Source organism: Hordeum vulgare, chromosome 4H, assembly GCF_904849725.1.
Source record: "Hordeum vulgare subsp. vulgare chromosome 4H, MorexV3_pseudomolecules_assembly, whole genome shotgun sequence".
In the NCBI taxonomy this organism is placed as follows: domain Eukaryota; kingdom Viridiplantae; phylum Streptophyta; class Magnoliopsida; order Poales; family Poaceae; genus Hordeum; species Hordeum vulgare.
In genome coordinates, this window is record NC_058521.1 from 2,579,974 (window position 1) to 2,604,264 (window position 24,291).

At 46.9% G+C, this 24,291-nt stretch overlaps 2 protein-coding genes across 4 annotated transcripts; both read right to left on the reverse strand.

The window, feature by feature from the left end:
* Positions 1-15,907: 15,907 nt before the first annotated feature.
* LOC123446858 (60S ribosomal protein L10a) lies at positions 15,908-19,195 on the reverse strand. Of its 2 annotated transcripts, XM_045123397.1 has the most exons (6): positions 19,115-19,195; positions 18,976-19,030; positions 17,879-18,098; positions 17,084-17,249; positions 16,369-16,574; positions 15,908-16,212 (listed from the first exon to the last, which is right to left on the reverse strand). In XM_045123397.1, exons 2-6 carry the CDS (start codon positions 18,978-18,980, stop codon positions 16,159-16,161), a joined length of 651 nt encoding a protein of 216 aa, XP_044979332.1. In that variant the 5' UTR covers positions 18,981-19,030; positions 19,115-19,195; the 3' UTR covers positions 15,908-16,158. The 2 variants fall into 2 exon arrangements, with proteins under 2 accessions (XP_044979332.1, XP_044979333.1); XM_045123398.1 differs by lacking the exon at positions 19,115-19,195 and having other exon boundaries at positions 18,976-19,107.
* Positions 19,196-19,610: 415 nt separating this feature from the next.
* On the reverse strand, positions 19,611-24,064 carry LOC123446856 (R3H domain-containing protein 2-like). Of its 2 annotated transcripts, none has more exons than XM_045123396.1 (5): positions 23,580-24,064; positions 22,123-22,843; positions 21,248-21,623; positions 20,288-20,803; positions 19,611-20,206 (listed from the first exon to the last, which is right to left on the reverse strand). In XM_045123396.1, exons 1-4 carry the CDS (start codon positions 24,061-24,063, stop codon positions 20,750-20,752), a joined length of 1,635 nt encoding a protein of 544 aa, XP_044979331.1. In that variant the 5' UTR covers position 24,064; the 3' UTR covers positions 19,611-20,206; positions 20,288-20,749. The 2 variants fall into 2 exon arrangements, with proteins under 2 accessions (XP_044979331.1, XP_044979330.1); XM_045123395.1 differs by having other exon boundaries at positions 19,611-20,216.
* Between the last annotated feature and the right edge of the window lie 227 nt (positions 24,065-24,291).

The following is a 24,291-nucleotide window of genomic DNA, read 5'->3' on the forward strand; positions in this document are numbered from 1 at the left end:
TAACCACAACTCAAAACTAATTGAGATGAATCAAACTTCTCTAACTATTCAATGCACATGAAGGTGGAAATTTTCGTATCCCTTTGGATAACTACCCCTTTTGAGACTACTTTCAAAGAATAGATCAACTACCAAGCCACGCACCGTTGTGCTCTAAAAGATATAAGTGAAGCACATAGAGCGAAAGTATCTAGCTCAAAAGATATAAGTGGAGCACATGTGAGCTGAATTGTCTACCAAAGGATATAAGTTAAGCTCGACAAAATCACGATGAGTGCATGTCTCTCTCTCTAGGTGTGCAGCAAGGATGATTGTGACACAACAAAAATAAAAGACTCCTACGATACAAGACGCTCCAAGCAAAAACACATAACATGTGGTGAATAAAAATATAGCCCCAAGAAACGTTACCGATGGATTTGAAGACGAGAGAGGGGATGCCTTCCCGGGGGATCCCCAAGCTTAGGCTTTTACGGCATCCTTGAATCTCGTGGGATGCCTTGGGCATCCCCAAGCTTGAGCTATTGCCACTCTTTATCTATTTGTCCATAAGAACTTCACCCAAAACTTGAAAACTTCACAACACGAAACATAAACAGAAACTTGTGATAACATTAGTATGAGAAAGAAAACCACCACTTCCTTAGGTATTGTAGCAAACTTAAATTCTACCTATGATGATGTTGGGTTACTGTATTTTCAATCTTCCATGGCTAATACCCCCCGATACTATCCATAGTTTCATCAAAGTAAGCAACCAACACAACAAAAACAGAATCTGTTAACAGCAGACCAGTCTGTATCAATCCGTATATTTTGTATACTTATGGTACTTCACAAATTCTGCAAATTACGACAGTATGAAGAATTTGCGTAGCAATCAGAAGCAAAAAGAATCAACTCAAAAGCTCTTACAGAAGAAAAAAAATGAAAATTATTTTCGTGACCAGAAAGTTTCTGTCTTTTCCAGCATGACCAAACGATCATCCCCAAGACTAATCATAACGGTTTTGCTTGGCACAAATGCAAAAAAGAAACACAAAAAGCACAATCATAACAGAATTATGAAAGTGTGGAAAACACAAAACAGAAATAAAAAGGATAGATTCGTTGGGTTGCCTCCCAACAAGCGCTTTTGTTTAACGCCCTTAGCTAGGCAAAAGGTGATGGAATCACGTATAGTCATCTTTGGTGTTCAAACCATAAGTAGAGTGATCATTTATCATCTTAAGATCTTCATCTTTTTTGGATGACTCACCACTAGATTTAGGAACAAAAACGGACTTGACGGTCTTTTTGAGAGTGAGATTTGGAGTATTTTGCACAGCGGCAAAAGCGGAACCCAAGTTGGTTATGACATCTTCTAGCTTGCCAATTCTAGAAGAATCATCAACTATAAGTTCCTTCTCCCTTAATTTTTTCAAAAAAATTCCCACTTTGGATCTGTACTGAGTAATTTGATTGTGGATCTTTCTATCCAAACCCTCAATAAGTTCAACTGTGGAAATTTTGCTTGCAATAGCGTCAAGCCTTTGCATCACGTGTTCCAAGGTCAAGGTAGTTCCATTAACCATGAGCGGGGGTGAGCCTACAAAATTCATGATAGCTCCATAGGAGTCAACAGTATGGCTCCCCAAAAAATTCCCGCCTACAATGGTATCAAGGATATACCTATTCCAAGGAGAAATCCCAACATAGAAACTGCGAAGAAGAACGGTAGTGGATTGCTAACGAGTAGATCTACTTTGAGCATTGCAAATCCTGTACCAAACGTCCTTTAAATTTTCTTCCTCATTCTGCCTGAAATTGAGAACTTCATTCTCAGGGGTATTGTTTGGAGTGGTGGGTCTAGCCATTGATGTACTATCTCACACACAAACGAGCAGGAAGAGAGAGTGAAACAGGCAAAAGAAAACGGCAAAGGAGAAAGGCAAATGAAAACGGCAAAGGAGAAAGGCAAATGAAAACGGCAAATGTGAAGTGGGGGAGAGGAAAACGAGAGGTAACTGGCAAAAAAAGTAAATGCAGGAAATGAATTTGTGAGACCTACTTGGATAGATCTCTCCTTCCCCGGCAACGGCGCAAGAAATACTTCTGCTACTGCAACAAAAGACCTTCCAACGGCGCCAAAAACGTGCTACGGCACCAGGAATCCTTCTGCTATGGCTACGCCTTAAGGGACTTCCTAGGCAAATATGCAAAGGATTTCCCCCGTGGCCTTGGAGCCTTGCGTTGGTGTTCCCTCGAAGCGAAAAGGGTGATGTAGCGCAGTGGTGGTAAGTATTTCCTTCAGTTTGAGAACCAAGGTATCGATCCAGTGAAGGAGTATCACAAGTGCCTGCACAAACACAAAAAGCTTGCTCCCAACGCTATGAAGGGGTTGTCAATCCCTTATAGATTGTTCGCCAAGAGAGAACTGAAGCAACAAAGTAACAAAGCAAAGTAAAAGCGAAAGTGGAAACGATAGATGTGAATAGACCCGAGGGCCGTAGTGTTTACTAGTGGCTTCTCTCATGAAAGGAAGTAGACGGTGGGTGAACAAATTACTGTCGAGCAATTGATAGAACCGTGCAAAGTCGTGACGTCATCTATGGCAATGATTATATCTATAGGCATCATGTCCAAAACAAGTAGACCGATACTTTCTCCATCTACTACTATTACTCCACACATCGACCGCTATCCAGCATGCATCTAGTGTATTAAGTCCAAATGAACAGGGTAACGCCTTAAGCAAGATGACATGATGTAGATGGACAATCTCATATCTACGACAAAGCCCACCTTGTTACCCTTGATGGCAACTACACGATGTGTGTCTTGCTGCCCCTACTATCACTGGGAAATGTCACCACACGGTAAGAACCCAAAACCAAGCACTTCTCCCATTGCAAGAATCATAGATCTAGTTGGCCAAACAAAACCCAAGACTCGGAGAGACTTACTAGGATATCAAATCATGCATAAAAGAAATCAGCAAAGACTCAAATATATATCATAGATAATCTGGTCACAAATCCACAATTCATCGGATCTCGACAAACACACCGCCAAAGAGGATTACATCGGATAGATCTCCATGAAGATCATGGAGAACTTTGTATTGAAGATCCAAAAGAGAGAAGAATCCATCTAGCTACTAACTACCGACCTGTAGGTCTGAAGTGAACTACTCATGAGTCATTGGAGGGGCGATGATTTTGATGTAGAAGCCCTCCAACTCCAAATTCCCCTCCGGCAAGGGTCTCCAGATGAGATCTCGCGGAAACGAAAGCTTGCGGCGGCGAAAAAGTATTTTTGTGGATGCCTTGATTTTTTCTGTATTTTAGGCAATATATAGGCGAAGGAGCTAGGTCAGGGGGGCGCCACGGAGGCCACAAGCCTGCTGGCCGCCGCCCCCTAGTGGCGGATAGGGGGCTTGTGGGCCCCCTGTAGCCCTCCTGGGATTTTATTTCGGGGATTTTATTCCGTTTGAACTCCGTTCCAAAATCAGATCTGAAAAGAGCCAAAAACACAGAAAAAACATGAACTGGCACTTGGCACTGAATTAATAAGTTAGTCCCAAAAAAGATATAAAAGGTACATAAAACATCCAAAGATGACAAGATGACAGCATGAAACCATCAAAAATTATAGATACGTTTGAGACGTATCACGCAGCGGGGCCCAAAATCAGTGACTAATAGCACACAAAACTGGCCACAATAGACCAAAACTGTGAGTTTTGACGAGTTCCCCGTAACAGGACCCTAGGGTTCCCAAAACATTCGGATCACAGCGGGAATCAAAACCAGTGAGTAATAGCTTACAAAACTGGCGGGAATAGGCCAAAACTACGTGTTTTGACGAGTTCCACATAACCGGACCACGGGGTTCCCGAAACATTCGTATCGCAGCGGGACCCCAAATCAGTGAGTAATAGCATACAAAACTGGCCTCAATTGACCAAAACTGCGATTTTTGACGAATTCCCCATAATTGGACCTCGGGGTTCCCGAAACGTTGGGATCACAACGGACCCAAAATCAGTGACTAATAGCATACAAAACTGGCGGGAATAGGCCAAAAGTGCGAGTTTTCATGAGTTCCACGTAATCGGAGCCCGGGGTTCCCGAAATGTTCGGATCACGGCGGGACCCAAAATTAGTGAGTAATAGCATACAAAACTGGCCAAAATAGACCAAAACTGTGAGTTTTGACGAGTTCCCCATAACCGGACCCCGGGTGTTGGGGATATACCCCACGGTGTAACTCGGCTTGAAGTATGACCCGCCAAGGACTTGGCGACTCACCGGCGACTCAGTAGTGACGTGGCGGGCGGGTCATACATGACCCGGCAGGCGACTCACAGAAACGACAAAGGCCCAAGGCCGAGCGTGCACCCTGGCATAAGGCGACTCATAGAGGGGCCATGAGGGCTAACTCACACAAAAGGCCCAAGAAGAGGAAAGACTCCCACGAGAAGGAAACAAGACCCGGATTAGGATTCAAGAGAGACTAGTCCTATTCCTACTCCTAGTAGGACTCTACATGTAAACCTACCCCTTCCACCTATATAAGGAGGGGTAAGGCGCCCCAAGTTAGACAAGATTCACAACTTAGGTCTAGATAAGACAAATCATGAGATACACAGATTAGACATCCACGAGATTAGAGGTGGCGAGTATGCATCCTTGTAACCAAGATCATCATCTTCATCAATGAAACACAAGCAGGATGTAGGCTTTTACCTCCATCGGAGGGGCCGAACCTGGGTAAACTCGCGTCTCTCGATTCCGACCAACCCCTTCAAGCCGCCACATAGTTGCGATGGCCTCATACCTAAGTCCTTGCTCGAGGACATATGCCGTGACGAAACCACGACACGGGGGTTCCCGAAACGTTTGGATCGCAGCGGGAACCAAAATCAGTGAGTAATAGCATACAAAACTGGCCGAAATAGGCCAAAACTGCGAGTTTTCATGATTTCCCCTTAACTGGACCCGGGGTTCCCGAAATGTTCAAATTGCATCGGGACCCAAAATCAGTGACCAATAGTATACAAAACTGGCCGGAATAGACCAAAACTGCGAGTTTTGATGAGTTCTCATAACACGACCCCGGGGTTCCCAAATCGTTCGGATCGTAGCGGGAACCAAAATCGGTGAGTAATAGCTTAGAAAACTCGCCAAAATAGGCCAAAACTGCGTGTCTTGACAAGTTCCACGTAACCGGACCCCGGGGTTCCCGAAACATTTGTATCGCAGTGGCACCCAAAATTAGTGAGTAATAGCATACAAAACTGGCCACAATAGGCCAAAACTGTGATTTTTCATGAGTTCCCCGTAACCGGACCTCGGGGTTCCCGAAACGTTCGGATCACAACGGGACCTAAAATCAGTAACTAACAACTTACAAAACTGGCGGGAATAGGCCAAAACTGCGAGTTTTCATGAGTTCCACGTAATCGGACCCCAGGGTTCCCGAAAAGTTCGGGTCGCACAGGGACCCAAAATCAATGAGTAATAGCATACAAAACTAGCCAAAATAGACCAAAACTGCGATTTTTGATGAGTTCCATGTAACCTGACCCCGGGATTCCCGAAACGTTTGGATCGCAGCGGGAACAAAAATCAGTGAGTAATAGCATACAAAACTGGTCGGAATAAGCCAAAACTGCGAGTTTTCATAATTTCCCCTTAACCGGACCCCGGGCTTCCCGAAGCGTTCGGATGGCATCGGGACCCAAAATTAGTGACTAATAGATACAAAACTGGTCGGAATAGGCCAAAAATGTGAGGTCTCACGAGTTCCCCATAATCGGACCCAGGGGCTCCCGAAACGTTCAGATGGCAGCGGGACCCAAAATCAGTGACTAATAGCATACAAAACTGGCCATAATAGAACAAAAGTGCGAGTTTTGATGAGTTCCCCTTAGCAGGACCCCGGGGTTCCCAAATCATTCGGATCACAGCGGGAACCAAAATTAGTGAGTAATAGGTTACAAAACTCGACAGAATAGGCCAAAACTACGTGTTTTGACGAGTTCCACGTACCCGGACCCCGGGGTTCCCGAAACATTCGTATCGCAGCGGGACCCAAAATTAGTGAGTAATAGCATACAAAACTAACCACAATAGGCCAAAACTACGCTTTTGACGAGTTCCCCGTAACCGGACCTTGGGATTCCCGAAACGTTCGGATCACAACGGGGCCCAGAATCAGTGACTAATAGCGTACAGAACTGGCGGGAATAGGCCAAAACTGCGAGTTTTCATGAGTTCCACGTAATCGGACCCCGGGGTTCCCGAAACATTCGGATCGCACACGGACCCAAAATCAGTGAGTAATAGCATACAAAGCTGGCCAAAATACACCAAAACTGCGAGTTTTGACGAGTTCCCTGTAACCGGACCCCACGATTCCTGAAACGTTTGGATCGCAGCGGGAACCAAAATCAATGAGTAATAGCATACAAAATTGGCCGGAATAGGCCAAAACTACAAGTTTTCATGAGTTCCCCTTCACCGGATCCCGGGGTTGTCGAAACATTCGGATGGCATCGGGACCCAAAATCAGTGACTAATAGCATACAAAACTGGCCGGAATAGGCCAAAACTGTGAGTTTTGACGAGTTCCCCGTAACCGGACCCCGGGATTCCCGAAACGTTCGGATCTCAGCGGGACCCAAAATCTGGGAGTAATAGTATACAAAACTGGCCAATATAGATCAAAACTGCTAGTTTTGACGAGTTCCCCGTAAGATGACCTCGGGGTTCCCAAAACGTTCGGATCGCAGCGAGAACCAAAATCAGTGAGTAATAGCTTACAAAACTCGGCAAAATAGGCCAAAATTGCGTCTTTTGACAAGTTCAACGTCACCGGGCCCCGGGGTTCCCGAAACATTCTCATCGTAGTGGCACCCAAAATTAGTGAGTAATACCATACAAAACTGGCCACAATAGGACAAAACAACGATTTTTGACGAGTTCCCCGTAACCGGAGCTCGGGGTTCCCGAAACGTTCGGATCACAACGGGACCCAAAATCATTGACTAATAGCGTACAAACTGGCGGGAATAGGCCAGAACAGTGAGTTTTCATGAGTTCCACGTAATCGGACCCCGGGGTTCCCGAAACGTTCGGATCACACAGGGACCCAAAATCGATGAGTAATAGCATACAAAACTGGCAAAATAGACCACACTGCGAGTTTTGACGAGTTCCCCGTAACCTGACCCCGGGATCCCCGAAACGTTTGGATCGCAGCGGGAACAAAAATCAGTGAGTAATAGCATACAAAACTGGCCTGAATAGGCCAAAACTGCGAGTTTTCATGATTTCCCCTTAACCGGACCCGAGGTTCCCGAAACGTTCGGATGGCATCGGGACCCAAAATCAGTGACTAATAGCATACAAAACTGGCGGAATAGCGTACAAAACTGCGAATTTTGACGAGTTACCCGTAACAGGACCCCGGGGTTCCCAAAATGTTCGGATCGCAGCGGGAATCAAAACCAGTGAGTAATAGCTTACAAAACTCAACAAAATAGGCCAAAACTGCGTGTTTTGAAGAGTTCCACGTAACCGGACCACGGGGTTCCCAAAACATTCGTATCGCAGCGGGACCCAAAATCGGCCACAATAGGCCAAAACTGTGATTTTTGACGAGTTCCCCGTAACCGGACCTCGGGGTTCCCGAAACGTTCGGATCACAACGGGACCCACAATCAGTGACTAATAGTATACAAAATTGGCGGGAATAGGCCAAAACTGCGAGTATTCATGAGTTCAACGTAATCGGAACCCGGGGTTCCTGAAACGTTCGGGTAGCATAGGGACCCAAAATGAGTGAGTAATAGCATACAAAACTGGCCAAAATAGACCAAAACTGTGATTTTTGACGAGTTCCCCGTAACCTGACCCCGGGATTCCCGAAACGTTTGGATCGCAGCGGGAACAAAAATCAATGAGTAATAGTATACAAAACTGGTCGGAATAGGCCAAAACTACGAGTTTTCATGATTTCACCTTAACCGGACCCCGGGGTTCCCGAAACGTTCGGATGGCATCGGGACCCAAAATTAGTGACTAATAGCATACAAAACTGGCCGGAATAGGCCAAAAATGTGAGCTTTGATGAGTTCCCCGTAATCGGACCCACGGTTTCCCGAAACGTTCAGATGGCAGCGGGACCCAAAATTAGTGAGTAATAGCATACAAAACTGGCCACAATAGACCAAAACTGCGAGTTTTGATGAGTTCCCCGTAACAGGACCCTGGGTTCCCAAATCGTTCGGATCGCAGCGGGAACAGTGAGTAATAGCATACAAAACTGGCCATAATAGACCAAAACTGCGAGTTTTGGCGAGTTCCTCGTAACACGACCCGGGGTTCCCAAATCGTACGGATCATAGCGCGAATCAAAATCAGTGAGTAATAGCGTACAAAACTCGGCAGAATAGGCCAAAACTGCAAGTTTTGACGAGTTCCACGTAACCGGACCCCGGGGTTCCCGAAACATTCGTATCGCAGTGGGACCCAAAATTAGTGAGTAATAGCATACAAAACTGTCCATAATAGGCCAAAACTTCGCTTTTGATGAGTTTCCCGTAACAAGAGCTCGGGGTTCCCGAAACGTTCGGATCACAACGGGACCCAAAATCAGTGACTAATAGCATACAAAACTCGCGGGAATAGGCCAAAACTGCGAGTATTCATGAGTTCCACGTAACACGACCCCGGGGTTCCCGAAACGGTGGGATCGCAGAGGGACCCAAAATCAGTGAGTAATAGCATACAAAGCTGGCCAAAATACACCAAAACTGCGAGTTTTAACGAGTTCCCCGTAACCGGACCCCGGGATTACCGAAATGTTTGGATCGCAGCGGGAACCAAAATCAGTGAGTAATAGCATACAAAACTGGCCGGAATAGGCCAAAACTACGAGTTTTCATGATTTCCCCTTAACCGAATCCCGGCGTTCTCGAAACTTTCGGATCGCACAGGGACCGTGAGTAATAGCACACAAAACTGGCCAAAATAGACCAAAACTGCGAGTTTTGACGAGTTCCCCGTAACCTGACCCCGGGATCCCCGAAACGTTTGGATCGCAGCGGGAACAAAAATCAGTGAGTAATAGCATACAAAACTAGCCTCAATAGGCCAAAACTGCGAGTTTTCATGATTTCCCCTTAACCGGACCCGGGGTTCCCGAAACGTTCGGATGGCATCGGGACCCAAAATGAGTGACTAATAGCATACAAAACTAGCCGGAATAGCATACAAAACTGCGAGTTTTGACGAGTTCCCCATAACAGGACCCCGGGGTTCCCAAAACGTTCGGATCGCAGCGGGAATCAAAACCAGTGAGTAATAGCTTACAAAACTCGACAAAATAGGCCAAAACTGCGTGTTTTGACGAGTTCCACGTTACCGGAACACGGGGTTCCCGAAACATTCGTATCGCAGCGGGGCCCAAAATCAGTGAGTAATAGCATACAAAACTGGCCACAATAGGCCAAAACTGTGATTTTTGACGAGTTCCCCGTAACCGGACCTCGGGGTTCCCGAAACGTTCGGATCACAACGGGACCCAAAATAAATGACTAATAGCATACAAAACAGGCGGGAATAGGCCAAACCTGCGAGTATTCATGAGTTCCACGTAATCGAACCCGGGGTTCTCGAAACGTTCGGATCGCACAAGGACCCAAAATGAGTGAGTAATAGCATACAAATCAGGACAAAAGAGACCAAAACTGCGAGTTTTGATCAGTTCCCCGTAACCTGGCCCCGGGATTCCCGAAACGTTTGGATCGCAGCAGGAACCAAAATCAGTGAGTAATGGCATACAAAACTGGCCGGAATAGGCCAAAAATGTGAGCTTTCATGATTTCCCCTTAACCGGACCACGGGGTTCCCGAGACGTTCGAATGGCATCGGGACCCAAATTCAGTCACTAATAGCATACAAAACTGGTCGGAATAGGCCAAAATTGTGAGTTTTGACGAGTTCCCCGTAAACGGATCCCGTGGTTCCCGAAACGTTCGGATCGCAGCGGGACCCAAAATCAGTGAGTAATAGCATACAAAACTGGCCAATATAGACCAAAACAGCGAGTTTTGACGAGTTCCCCGTAAGAGGACCCGTGGGTTCCCAAAACGTTCGGATCGCAACGGGAAACAAAATCGGTGAGTAATAGCATACAAAACTCGACAGAATAGGCCAAAACTGCGTGTTTTGACGAGTTCCACGTAACCGGACCCCGGGGTTCCCGAAACATTGGTATCGCAGTGGCACCCAAAATTAGTGAGTAATAGCATACAAAAGTGGCCACAATAGGCCAAAAGTGCGATTTTTGACAAGTTCCCCGTAACCGGACTTTGGGGTTCCCGAAACGTTCGGATCACAACGGGACCTAAAATCAGTGACTAATAGCATACAAAACTGGCGGGAATAGGCCAAAACTGCGAGTTTTCATGAGTTCCACGTAATCGGACCCGGGGTTCCCGAAACGTTCAGGTCGCAGAGCAACGCAAAATCAGTGAGTAATAGCATACAAAACTAGCCAAAATAGATCACAACTGCGATTTTTGACGAGTTCCCCGTAACCTGACCCCGGGATTCCCGAAACGTTTGGATCGCAGCGGGATTAAAAATCAATGAGTAATAGCATACAAAACTGGTCGGAATAGGCCAAAACTGCGAATTTTCATTATTTCCCCTTAACCGGACCCCGGGGTTCCCGAAACATTCGGATGGCATCGGGACCCAAAATTAGTGACTAATAGCAAACAAAACTGGCCGGAATAGGCCAAAAATGTGAGGTTTGACGAGTTCCCCGTAATCGGACCCAGGGGTTCCCGAAACGTTCAGATGGCAGCGGGACCCAAAATCAGTGAGTAATAGCATACAAAACTGGCCACAATAGACCAAAACTACGAGTTTTGATGAGTTCCCTCTAACAGGACCCCGGGGTTCCGAAATCGTTCGGATCGCACCGGGAACCAAAATCAGTGAGTAATAGCATACAAAACTGGCCAGAATAGACCAAAACTGCGAGTTTGGCGACTTCCCCATAACACAACCCCGGGGTTCCCAAATCGTACGGATCGTAGCGGGAATCAAAATCAGTGAGTAATAGCTTACAGAACTCGGTAGAATAGGCCAAAACTGTGTGTTTTGACGAGTTCCACGTAACCGGACCCGGGGGTTCCCGAAACATTCGTATCGCAGTGGAACCCAAAATTAGTGAGTAATAGCATACAAAATTGTCCACAATAGGCCAAAACTGTGCTTTTGATGAGTTTCGAGTAACCGGACCTCGGGGTTCTCGAAACGTTCGGATCACAATGGGGCCCAAAATTAGTGACTAATAGCATACAAAACTGGCGGGAATAGGCCAAAACTGCGAGTTTTCGTGAGTTCCACGTAATCGGACCCTAGGGTTCCCGAAACGTTTCGATCGCAGAGGGACCCAAAATCAGTGAGTAATAGCATACAAAGCTGGCCAAAATACACCAAAACTACGAGTTTTAACGAGTTCCCCGTAACCGGACCCCGGGATTCCCGAAATGTTTGGATCGCAGCGGGAACCAAAATCAGTGAGTAATAGCATACAAAACTGGCCGGAATAGGCCAAAACTACGACTTTTCATGATTTCCCCTTAACCAGATCCCGGGGTTCTCGAAACTTTTGGATGGCATCGGGACCCAAAATCAGTGACTAATAGATACAAAACTGACCGGAAGAGGCCAAAACTGTGAGTTTTGACAAGTTCCCCGTAACCGGACCCTGGGGTTCCCGAAACGTTATAGTGCACGAAACTAGCCTAAAACAACAAAAACAATAAGTTTTTGCGACGTCTCGATAGTCGTGCACACGGTTCATAGAGCATCAAAAATTGACCTAGGACCCTCAAGACAGTGGGCTATAGCCCACGACACTGGATCGAAACAACATAAATAACGAGTTTTTGCGATGTATCGATAGCCGTTCGCAGGGTTCATAGACTATCAAAAATTGACCTGGGATCGTGAAAATAGTGCACTATAGCCCACTACACTGGCCCGAAACAACGAAAACAACGAGTTTTTGCGAGGTCATGATAGCCATGCACACGGTTCATGGAACCCTCAAAACAGTGCACTATAGCCCCCAAAACTGGCCCGAAATGACGAAAACAGTGAGTTTTTGTGACGTCTTTATAGCCGAGCACAGGATTCATGGAGCATAAAAAATTGACCTAGGACCCTCAAAACAGTGCGCTATAGCCCACGAACCTCGCCCCAAATAACGAAAACAACGAGTTTTTATGATGCCTCGACAGTCGTGCACAGAGTTCAAGGAGCATCAAAAATTGACGTGGAACCCTCAAAACAGCACGCTATAGCGCATGAAACATTCCTGAAACGACGAAAACAACGAGTTTTTGTAACATCTCGATAGCAGTGCACATGGTTCATGGAGCATCAAAAATTGACCTCAAACCCTCAAAATAGTGCGCTATAGCCTAACGTGACCCAGAGGTTCCCTGAAGGTTTGAAACGCACCAGTAACAAAAAAAATAGTGAGTAATAGCATAGGAAACTCGCCATAATATGCCAAATCTACACGTGTTGTCAAGGTCCACGTAAGCGTACCTCGGGGTTGAGTGAACGTTCGGATCGCCTTGGCACCCAAAATCAGTGAGTAATAGTATAGAAAACTGGCTAAAACGGAGGAAATCTATTTGTTTTGGCGATGTCCCGTCATCACACCCCGTGGTTCCCCGAACGTTTATATCGTCGTCGAAACCAAAAACTATGAGTAATAGCATAGAAAACTAGCAAAAATAGACCAAATCTAGGAGTTTTCACGAGGTCCCCCTAACCTGACCCCGCGATTCCCCTAACGGTCAAGTCTTCGCACGAACCAAAAAGCATGAATAATAGCATAGAAAACTGGCTATAATATTCCAAATGTGAGAGGTCCCATAAGCGTACCCCGGGGTTCCTCGAACGTTCTGGTCGTCCCGGGACCCAAAGTTAGTGAATAATATCATAGAAAATTGGCCAGTATGGAGTAAAAAATTTATGGTTGGAGAGGTCCCTGTAACCTTACTCTAGGGTTCCACAAACGTTTAGATCACACTTGGACCAAAAATCTGAGTGTAATAGTATAGCAAACTGGCCAAAATGGACAAAATCTAGGAGTTTTGGTGAAGTACTCGTAAGCTGTCCTCAGGGTTCCTTGAATGTTCGGATTGCCGTAGGACCGAAAAGCAATGAGGAATAGAATAGAAAACTGGCCATAATATGACAAATCTACGAGTTTAGGCAAGGTCCCCGTAACTGGACCCCAAGATTATTTGAACGTTCAGATCGCCACGGGAACCAAAAAATGTGAGTAATAACATAAGAAATTGGCCGTAATATACCCAATCTGCGAGTTTCGGTGAGGTCTCATGAGTGGACCGCAGGGTTCCTAGAACATTTGCATTGCCCTGGGACCCAAAGTTGATGAGTAATAGCATTGAAAACTAGCCAGAATGGAGAAAACTGTGAGTTTTGGCGAGGTCCCCATAAACTGACCTGGGTTCCCCGAGCCATTGGAACGCTGCGGTATCCAAAAACAGTGAGTAATAGCATAGAAAACTCGCCATAATATACCAAATCTTTGAGTTTTGGTGAGGTCCGTGTAACCAGACCTCGGGGTTCCTCAAACATTTAGATCCCCGCAGAAACCAAACACAATGAGTAATATCATAGAAAAGTGGCCAAAATATGCAAAATCTGTGAGATCCCCGTAAGAGGAACCCAAGGTTTCCCGAATGTTCGGATCGCCCCGGGACCCATAATGAATGAGTAATAGCACAGAAAATTGGACGGAGTGGCCGAAATCTTCAAGTTTTGTCATGGTCCCCGTAACCTAACCGCGAGGTTCCTCGAAGGTTCGAAACACTACGGGAACAAAAAAACAGTGAGTAGTGGCATACAAAACTGGGCTATGCCTTCTTTGCTCCGCTGGAAGGTTATATCGTCTTTACAATGGCGCCAGCATGCTGGGTTACTCTTTTGCCTGATGCGGCGGATGGCCTCCAGCTCCAGCAACCGCTTGTGGCGCTGGAGGGGAGAGTTATGCCGTCTTTCGTCCATCGTCGGTGTGGTGGGTTCCTCTTTCGATCGCTGTGGCGGATGTCCTCCAGCTCCCACAATCGTTGTTGGCGCTGGAGGGGAGGGTTATGTCGTCTTTCTTCTGTCGCCGGCGTGGTGGGTTCCTCTTTCGATCGATGCGGCAGATGGCCTCCAGCTCCCGCAAGAGCTGCCGCCGGAGGAGGAGGAGGATGTTGATGTTGTATTCGACGCTCCTCCGCCGCCGACATGATGGTTTCCTCCTGAGCCAGCTACAACGGATGGCTACCAACTCCCGCGGACGTTCCGACCGTATGATGTACTCGAGAGGTAGTGGATGCAGGAAGGTAGCGACGTCGAGCTGTTGTGGCAGCCATGGAGGATGGTGTGGTAAGAGTCCCAAGAGGAAGAGTTGTGGTGGCAGTGGATGCTTAGATGAAGCGGCTGTAGGAGATTATCTTCGAAGATTCTTCGCCGAATGAGTAAGAAGGCGATGATTTTGAGTTGGTGATTGTCATGCTTGCAATTGAGGAGGGTCACGGCGTGGTTCTCCATTAGGTTGACGGCTATTTCGTGGAGACCAAGTCATGGGTCATGAAGATATTATGAGGAACTACTCTGCGCCGAATGCAGTTTATTCCCTATACTTTTTTGACCGGATGCATTGGTCTCTCTTCAACACCATTGCAAAAGATATAGAGAAACATAATCCTTGGTTTGCACCGAGGAGTGCGATAGGAGTAGCAAGTGCATGTCCATTGTTGAAGATAACAACACTCGCAAGTTCTAGATGACTATGTTCACGTTGGATGACTATGTTCACTTTGCTTCAACGATGATTTATGATTGTGTGAGGCCCCGCTAAGTATTGAAAGCCCGAGGCTCTATGGAACATAACCCGCACAGGCTCGAAGCCTTCCTCCAAGCACACCAAAGAATCGAGAATTGTTTCGAACCTGACAAGAAAGATTAGCACCTCCACTGCACTTGATTAGTGCATCAAAAGGATCAAGAACAGTTTCGAGCCTGACAATAACCGTTTCAAACATGATTAAAGCACTAACCTACTTCAAAAAGATTGGCACTTCCACTGTACTTGATTAGTGCTTTAATCATGTTTATTTTAATACTTACTCCCTCCGTTCCAAAATATAAGACCTTTTAGGGATTTCACTAGGAGACTACATACGGAGCAAAATGAGTGAATCTATACTCTAAAATATGTCTATGTACATCCGTATGTAGTTTATAGTACAATCCCTAAAAAGTCTTATATTTAGGAACGGAGGGAGTAGTTTATTTCTCCTTGATTAGTTTTTTATCATGTTTATTTGAATTCTGAGTTTATTTGTCCGGTATGATATGTTTGAATTTAAACGGTTTGTGTTCAACAGTATAATTAATTATGTAATTAAATTGTATGAAGTCAAATTGTTCCAAGTTTTAAATTCTTACATTAAGTTGGGAAATTAGAATTTTTAGCATAAAGGATCTTCAAGGAATGTCTAGACTAAACAAGAATTTTTAGCATAGAGGATCTTAAGGATTGTTAGGCTATGCCAAGGCTGAACTCCACATAGCACAATCTAATACCACCACTGTAGACTAATATAAGACGTTTTTGCAGTTCAAATTGCACAAAACAGCCAACATTACTGTACATAGTTTTGCCAGATCAAGGAGCAGTTAGAAGCGTCAAGTTTTGACAGCACTCTTAAGTTATTCGCGCCCTACATATGTGAAAATATGAACTAAAAAGGCACGGCAACAAACAGATTGCAGGCAACAAACAGATTGCATCGTGGACAAGCATATGAGGGTACACAACTGTCATCCACAACATATTATATAACCGGTTCTCGCATGATCTTGATGAGCATATTGTTCCATCAGAATGGCAACTTAGGAGAAACAGCAGCAGTCTTTTATCGTCTTCATTCACCAGGACACGTGCAAAATTCGATAAAAACTACGACACGACACTGAGATATTTAAGCATGAACATAGTAAGGAGGTCCAGTATTGGAGGTAGCATCGATATAGACGGGTAGGCAGGGGCACGAGCTTAGAACACCCGGACAGGCTTCCCCATGGTGCTCTTGATGTACAGACACCTCACCTGCAAAAACCAAAAGACATAACAAATGTCATGTCATGTCATGTCCAGTTTGGTTTTTCAGGCCTAACCCGCTTGTCCATCTAAGTATTTCACTCGACCAACGAGAAGGAAATGAAACGGGAACACAAGGAGCAGCAAAGTTTGAACGGGACTCACATTCTGCCAGTTCTTCTTGAGCAGGGAAACCAGGAAGTTGACGCTCATCTGGATGTTCTGCTGGATCTGCTTCTCCTCCATCGACAGGTTGCCAACAGCGACACCCATGCACAGCACCTTCTTGAGCTGGAACTTGATTGTGGCTTTCGTCTCATTCACCTTGGCTTCCAGAGACTCCTGGTGAGAAACCAGAGTCGGGAACTTTCCTGCAGGGCCATCAAAACAAACAAAATTAAGTATGCACGCTAAAAAAAATGAGAACAAAGGTACGAGGATAGTTAAGGCTTTCATGCAATGCCCAAAAAGGAGATGCCATAACTCTAATCATATTGGGGCATAAGAGTGGGATATAATGCAAGCAGAACTCTACAAAACAATGACAGCATAATAGTTCGGTAAAAAAACCTATGGATCCCAATGGAAGTGGAATGGAGTTATGTGCATGATCATCTCATCGCCCACAAATACCTGGCATATGGCACTGATCATCCATATAGGGAATGGAATGAAACGCAAGAAACGCTTGCATGATTCTGACAGAAACCGATTGCTAAATCAATTCAATTAATAAATCGATGCTAGATGAGACATGCAGCAAACATCAACATGACAACAGCCATGAAGAAACATTGTTCCAGGTTTTAACTACGAGGGAGGGTTAACCCAACCAGCTGGAAGACAAGCAAAGTAATAGATGACAGATCAGAACACTTGCCTGCCTTGTTGAGACCAGGACCAAGGAGACGTGGAATCTGCTTGATAATAGCCTCTGAGGCCAAGAAAGCATGGTACTTCTTGGCAAGCCTCTTGACAAGCTTCTTGTTCTTGTTCATCTTCTTAAGAGCTTCAACGTCCATGGAATCCAGACCAATCTTTTCAGCCTGCAATCAGGAGAAAAAGCAAATGTAGATACTAAAAAGAACCATAAGCTATGAGAAAGGTTAAAAGAACAGTGCTCCAGCTATCACTTCAAAGGCTACAGTTCTAAGATACAAAAAGCATTCATGTGATGTAACAAAGTTATGAGTTGTCATATTAGCTAGACAGGAGCGGAGCAACTCATTTGAGTTGGGTACAAGTGAACCCGATAAAGTTTGCATATCACTTCAAGAATTACACTAGCTTAAGACTAAGCAAAGAACTAATCACATTATTTAGTAGAGCTGAACCAAATGATAATAATCTTACCAACGCCCCTATAACCAGACAACGATATAGAATATAAAAGAAAGAAGGTTGTAGTGTCGGTCAACATTCTCACAGCATGATGCAATAACTCATGTAAAGAGTAAACTGTAATCACAGTATCAAACAATCATGTTAAAGAGGCCACAATACTAATATGCAACTAACATTCACTAGATGTAACAAAGTTATCAACGCTGCTAGAAATTCTCAGGACTAGTGATTGCTCATGGAACGAACGCAATAATACTAATTAAAATCACCACCTATGTTATTACAGAGGAAAAGGATAAGTGATTAATTAACAGTAGCAGCAGGTCAATACCTCTCCCACGTGCTGGGCATCACCAAGCATGCAGACCCTCATCTTGGGGCGAGGGACATGGGGCAGCTTGACGGAGCCGCTGAAACGCTTGTCCTTTTGCGGATCATAGTTCTTGAGGCCGATCTGGAGCTCAACGGTCTCAGTGAACTTCCTGTTCTTCTCCTTGGCATCCGCCACCACCTGGGTGATGGCCTCCTTGAGGGCCTCAGTCTGCAGCTTACTGCAAGGCAGAGCATAAAAGGTCAAAAGGGATGGAATTCGAAGCGCAAAACAGCATGATCTCGCATCCAAGCAGCTCTTATAAGTAATAACTAGACCCTAGAGTTGTAAAGACACAACTTACGTGTATTACTACTATAACAAACGATCTTGAATGCATGCATTTATTAGCTATGAAAAGGGAAGGAGAAAAATGGTACATGAGCAGTAACCACAAACCCAGCAAATCCAAGAGGAAGTAGAACCATCCTGCGAATCCATAATAACTAGACAAAGGAGTGTGCTATAAACCGAGTCTCCGCACGCTAATCACGGCCACGAAAGAAGAGTGTAAACAACGTCTATTCACCGGAGCAGCAGTAGGTCCTTGTCCAGGCGCAACCGGAAGTTACTACTACTCCAGTCCAGGCGCGAAGCCGGTGACAGTCTCACGGTAAGATCCAAGACAACCGTACGAAGGAGAGGCCCTATGTAGCAAACTCCGAATGCCAACCACCGCCGCAAATTAAGGGGTATAAACAAACACCATCTAGATATATATCTACCATAAGAGCGGTTGATTCTAGTCACGCACGTCATGGATGCAAACAGCCGGCCGGCCGGCCAGCCGATTACTACACCAGATACGACGAATTTGGTAACGGTTTATACTCCTCATCATGGTGTTTATGTAATCAAGTTACGAACTAGGCGCGAGATCCATATATCCATCCGTCTACCTATCTACGTCGGCCACTGCTTGAGCGAGATCTGTTTCATTGTAGGCACTAGTATTCCTAGCACGAACGAACTAGGGCCTTGACGGGAGGGATCGATCGCACGAACGAACTAGGGCCTGGACGGGAGGGATCGATCGCACGGGGGGGAAGCGGGGTTACCTCATGGCTCGCCGCGGGGGGGTGGGGTGGATCGATTCGCCGGTCGCCGATTCACCTGCGGGGAAAGGGGGGAAGAAACACGGTGAGATGACCGGCGGCGGGGAGCGGGAGAGGGAGAGGGATCGGCAGAGGAGGCTACCTGGTGTGGTGTGGGGTTTGGGGAGGGGCGGCGCGAGGAAGGAAACCCCAAAGCTCTATGTCTATGGTGGGGGATGGGATGGGATGGCGCTGCCGGCCGTTGGATGCGCTGGCTGGACGGAGTCACGGCCGTCTGATCGTGGGCCGAGGCAACGTACTACGATGTGGGCTGCGGGGTGCGTTTCCCAGCCCAATGAAAAATTGCGAAACGGCGTGCTTCGTATTTGATTCTCACTATAAAAAATCTCAAGCTTTGCTCAAAAAGAAAAGTAAAACCTCGAGCTTGAACTGGATTGTTTTTCCCAAGCGGGCTAGGCAACGAAAGCTCTCTTCTTGGACAAGTATGCCACGTTGTCAGCTTCCAGCACACGATTTGACACGCACGCATGCAACAACTTAACCTGCATCAGCGCAACAGAAAGCCCATCATGATTGGGAAAAGCTTTTGCCTTCGTTTCAACAAAAAATTCCGCTGACCATACTCGCAACATACTCAATTTCACGGCACAAATATGAAATATGTCGTAATAAAAAGCTAACGGATCCCAGCAGCATCTCAAGTTGTAATAACATAACAACATAGTCAGTTAATAGACAAGTTGGGGGTCACCCAACTACTACTACCATGTATGTACAGACACATACTTAGTACTCTATACTAGTACCAGGTTCGAATTGAAGAATCTTATCTTAAAGACAACACAAAGCCAGGACTTGAAACTCTTCGTCGTCATCATCATCAGCGGCGGCAGTTGCCTGGAGGCCCCTGAGAGCAAGGGTGGCAATGACAGGGGGCGGCAGTCGATGCAGCTTGCCTCTGCTCCGGCTCAAGGCACGCACCTTCACACCAGTGCGGCTTCATCTGCTCCAGCTCGAGTCCCGTAGCTTCACACCAGTGCGGCTTCACCCAGACGCAATAGGAGCGCAGAGCCTGGTGCTCCAGTCAGGCAGCTGCACGTGGCAGTTCATTGTCTTCGGCCAGACGCAATAGGAGCGCTTGGCCTGGTGCTCCAGTCGAGCAGCTGCACATAGCAGTTCATTGTCTTCGGCCAGAGCCAGTAGGAGCGCTTGGCCTGGTGCTCCAGTCGGGCAGCTGCATGTGGCTGTTCATTGTCATTAGTTTTCATCAAAAGGATGAAGTGAAGAAGCGGAGCACAAAGATCATGGGACTAACCCAGGTCCTGGCCGTCAATCCACATGCTGGATGCCCCCACGCCACTCTCTTCTCTTCTCTTCTCTTGCAGCCCACATGGCGCCACTGTCTTCCAAGGAGCCAGTGGCGGTAGCATTTGCTGAGAACAAAGAGACCGAGCCAAGGGCGAGAGGGCGACCGGCTCTGCCCTCAACTCCTCAGCTTCTTTTCATGCGATGGACTTCCCGAAGTCCACGCGACTGTCTGCAGTTTACTCCACCGACCGATGAAGGAGTACGTGCCCCGCCTGCATCTCAATGTGCAGGGAGCAACAACACCGAGAAGCGCACGGGCATGACAAGATCAGGTGGATGACTAGCTCGGCCCGGCGCTTCTCGGTTCTTTCATGCCTGCTCCTGCCAGCCAGAAATGAGACGGATATCCCATTTTATTTGATTTGGAAGTTCAGCGTGTGCTGGCAGGAGCAGGCATGCCCAGGGCCCCTCACCGGGGCCGGGCTAACCGTAGACTAGCTTCAGATTGTTGTTGGTGGTGAGTCTGCAAAAACATCGGGTGTGTCAAAGCCGGAAGGAAACCCTGCAAGTGCATCTTGCAATTTATGACCCAAATTTATAAGAAGTTTCATGCACACATTTCCCACTTTCCACCCTCATAGATACGACCGCATAGTGTATACCGGCTAGCTAACATTTTTACATCTCCAAACATAAAACTAAAATGGTTAAAAAAACATCTATCACTGAACATTGGGAGCAAAAACAAAAGTTGGCTTACTTGAAGAGAATTGTATGCCAAAAAATATAAAAAGAAGTAAAACAGTCATAGGCAGGAATAGTATAATAATAATATATCATGTTTAGTAGGAACCAATGGAACGTATAGAACATCGGTGTGGTAGTATTAATTTGTACAATCGACCTCTATCAAAAGATTACTCCAGGAAATCAGCTCAGTACACGACTGATAGGAGAAAACACGGACCTGTGCAAATGGTCGCATGGAATCCTGTGGATGTACAAACGTGACTCCTGGGCGTGAAGGCATAGCATATTGCTGGGAAGCATGCATGAAAACAGACGACCTGACAGGAGCACCAGCTTGACCAGGACTGTAGGGTGGCATAACACCATCTGGAGGCCTGTAGCCAACTGCATTAGGTGATTGAGCCGGCGACCAGGGCCCAGGCATGTGCTGAGCCATTGGATGAGGCTGCTGCTGTTCAACAGGAACAGGAGACATTTGTGGCGACCCAAGCTGGGGGAACTCAGTGTTGTAGGTAACAGCAGGAGCATACAAAGGTTGAATGGTGTACGCGCCTCCATTAAAACCAAATCCAGGATCAAATCTTTGCATATACCTGAAATGGCCATTCAACGGGGAGGAAACTTGTCATAAAAATTCACAGTCAAAAAAGGATATGTATGTCCTTGTAATGAAAATGAGAATATGATTAAAAGGGCTAAGAATCTTGGCTATGTATATGCACTTCTGTAGAGTAAGATTAACAGGTGTCTGAAACAGTAAGATTGCATTTCATCTTTCACCAAAATACACATGAAATGTTTTGATGTGATTTCTCACAACTGAACCCCCCCCCCCCTCTATGTTTTAAAGAATTCTGACATGACAGCCTATTATCTACATGTTTCACATGCATTTTCTCTAATCATCACCAATCAAGATAACTTAGCCACATGCTTTGGTAGTTTACAGAGAGAAGTGTCATCAGGAAAATTGAAACAACAGAGACAGATCAATTGAATGTAGGCACGGTACAAATCAGGTACTCTTTATTACGACACAGGAAACCCCAGATCAGATAGCAACAAACAGAAGCCATGTTATGTGGAACAAACCTGTCATAGCTTCTGTCATAATCAGGATCCTTGCGATCAGAGTCACGGTCTCGAAATATCGCCACCCTATTGCCTTGCCTGCCTCTATTGACTGGAGGCTCCTTGTCAATCCTGCTTCTATTATTTGATCTGCTGCTAGATGCAGTGCTAGTCAAACTCCTTTCAAGGGTAGCTTCAGCCAACTCACCGTACCTGGTGTTTGGGTTCAACTCCAAGGAAGTGGACCTATGTAGGGTGTTGGGCAAAACAACTTCATCAGCTGGTCTTCCATCAACCGGACTACTGCTACCACTGCTGTTGTTAAATATGCGAGCACGTGCCCTGTTGTATTCCTCTTTCCTCTCCTCAACGCTTTTCTGAAGGTTGCCTCTGGAAGAGTTAGCACCTGCGCCTGCGCCCCCATGATGATTCTTCTGAGGCCTTTGCTTAATAGCTACTTTGGTGGCCACAGCGCTGGTCTCTTCTTGAGGCAAATTAACTGGAATGTCAGCTAGGCGGACAGCAGGCAATCGGCATTCAGCAGACGTCTTACGAAGGATGATCCGAGAACTGGTTCCATCAGGCAAGCTGTTATCCGGCAGGGCGATTGATATCAGGAAATAATGCTGTGCCAGACGGTGCGCAGCAAGACGCAGGTACGAAGTCGGAAGGCCCTGGAACTCGAACTGCGTCTGCCCAGGGTCACGGAGGAACTTGAGAATGTCTTGCTCCATCCGTAGCACTGCAATGAGAGATAAGGTTGCAATGAGATTAAACCATCCAAGCATTGCTCAAGTTCAAGCTTATAGCTAGGAATCAAATCACATAGTAGCAAGACAACATGCAGATATAGGGTGCAACACAATTGGTACAGAAGGGGGAATTACGAGTCAGCACGAAGAGGTTGCTGATGAAGAAACTCAGACCGTTTTTGAGTTATTATTATTAATAGCCGGCAAAATGATAATAATCAACCCACAATCAGATGAGGCGCTAACCAGTAACCACTAGTTTTAACATGCGTCTTACGGTTTTTCTTACGGTTTTTTCATGCCGAAAAGCTTGCACAAAATTGGCATGCCATTTGCCAATACGTAGTTTGACTTGTACGGCCAAGTGATGTTCGCAAAACAGGCTCCCAAGCGTTGGTAAGTTGCGAAGCTCCGATACATATTCTCCCGGGTAATGACCCAACACAGGCTACTAAACCAGAGCACAGGCATCCAGCAGGAACATGCGGTGGTGCATCTCGGCAGACCAGAGCGGAGCAGCAAACGACAGAGCTAGCACTAGCTATGACCTTACCTACCGGCTACGGAACACGCTTTCCAAATTCCTCGTCCTGCACGAAGTAGCTGAAATTCTACCTGGGAGATAGCTAGGTAGCGACTGGTGGCCTAAAACTAGGGAGCAGACCCGCGTATCTAGTAAGAAGAGGAAGAGGAACACAGAAACGAGGCCGGTGGGACGGTAGGTACCTGAGAGGCGCTCGCGGGGCTTCTCGAGGGCCTCGCGGAGGAACTGGTCGACCTGCGCGACGGGATCGTCGGCCTGCTGCTGCTGCTGCTGCGCGTCCGGCTGGTGGTCGTCGGCGAGGTCGGGCGAGGAGGAGACCCTGCGCGCGGCGGAGTTGGCCGAGGAGGAGGAGGAGGAGAGGAGCAGGCGGCTCATGGCCCCGTCGAGGTCGGCCGTCTCCCACGAGTCGGGCGCCGCGGCGGCCGCGTCCTCCTCCATGCCTGCCCGATCTGCGCTCTGCTCGCGGGCAGCTGGCTGGCTAGACGGCGGGCGCGGCCATCGGTGGTCGGGGACGGGCTCGTCGGCGGGATCTGGGGAGCGAGCGAGCTGGCTAGGGTTTGGTCCTCCTCTCTGGGCCTGGTCTGGTGTGGTGTGGATTTGTGGGGAGGGAGGACGAAGGGTCCGTCCGTCCGCGGTAGAGATAGAATCGAACAGGGGGAATCTCATCTCGTCCAGTGGCACGCACGCGGGCACGGGAAGTTACCCTGCTGCCCCCGCGCCTGGCCCGTCCGACCGGGCCCGTTTCGGGGATTTCTGGGCCGTGCTCGTGGTGCACGTGCCGGCCCCGGTCGGGCTCGGGGTCGCGGTTGGTGCCTGCCGTACGCGTAGCGGTCTACCCTGTTCTCACGCGCTACGCTTCGCCTACGTTACGTTACGTTACGTGCGGTGCGCTGC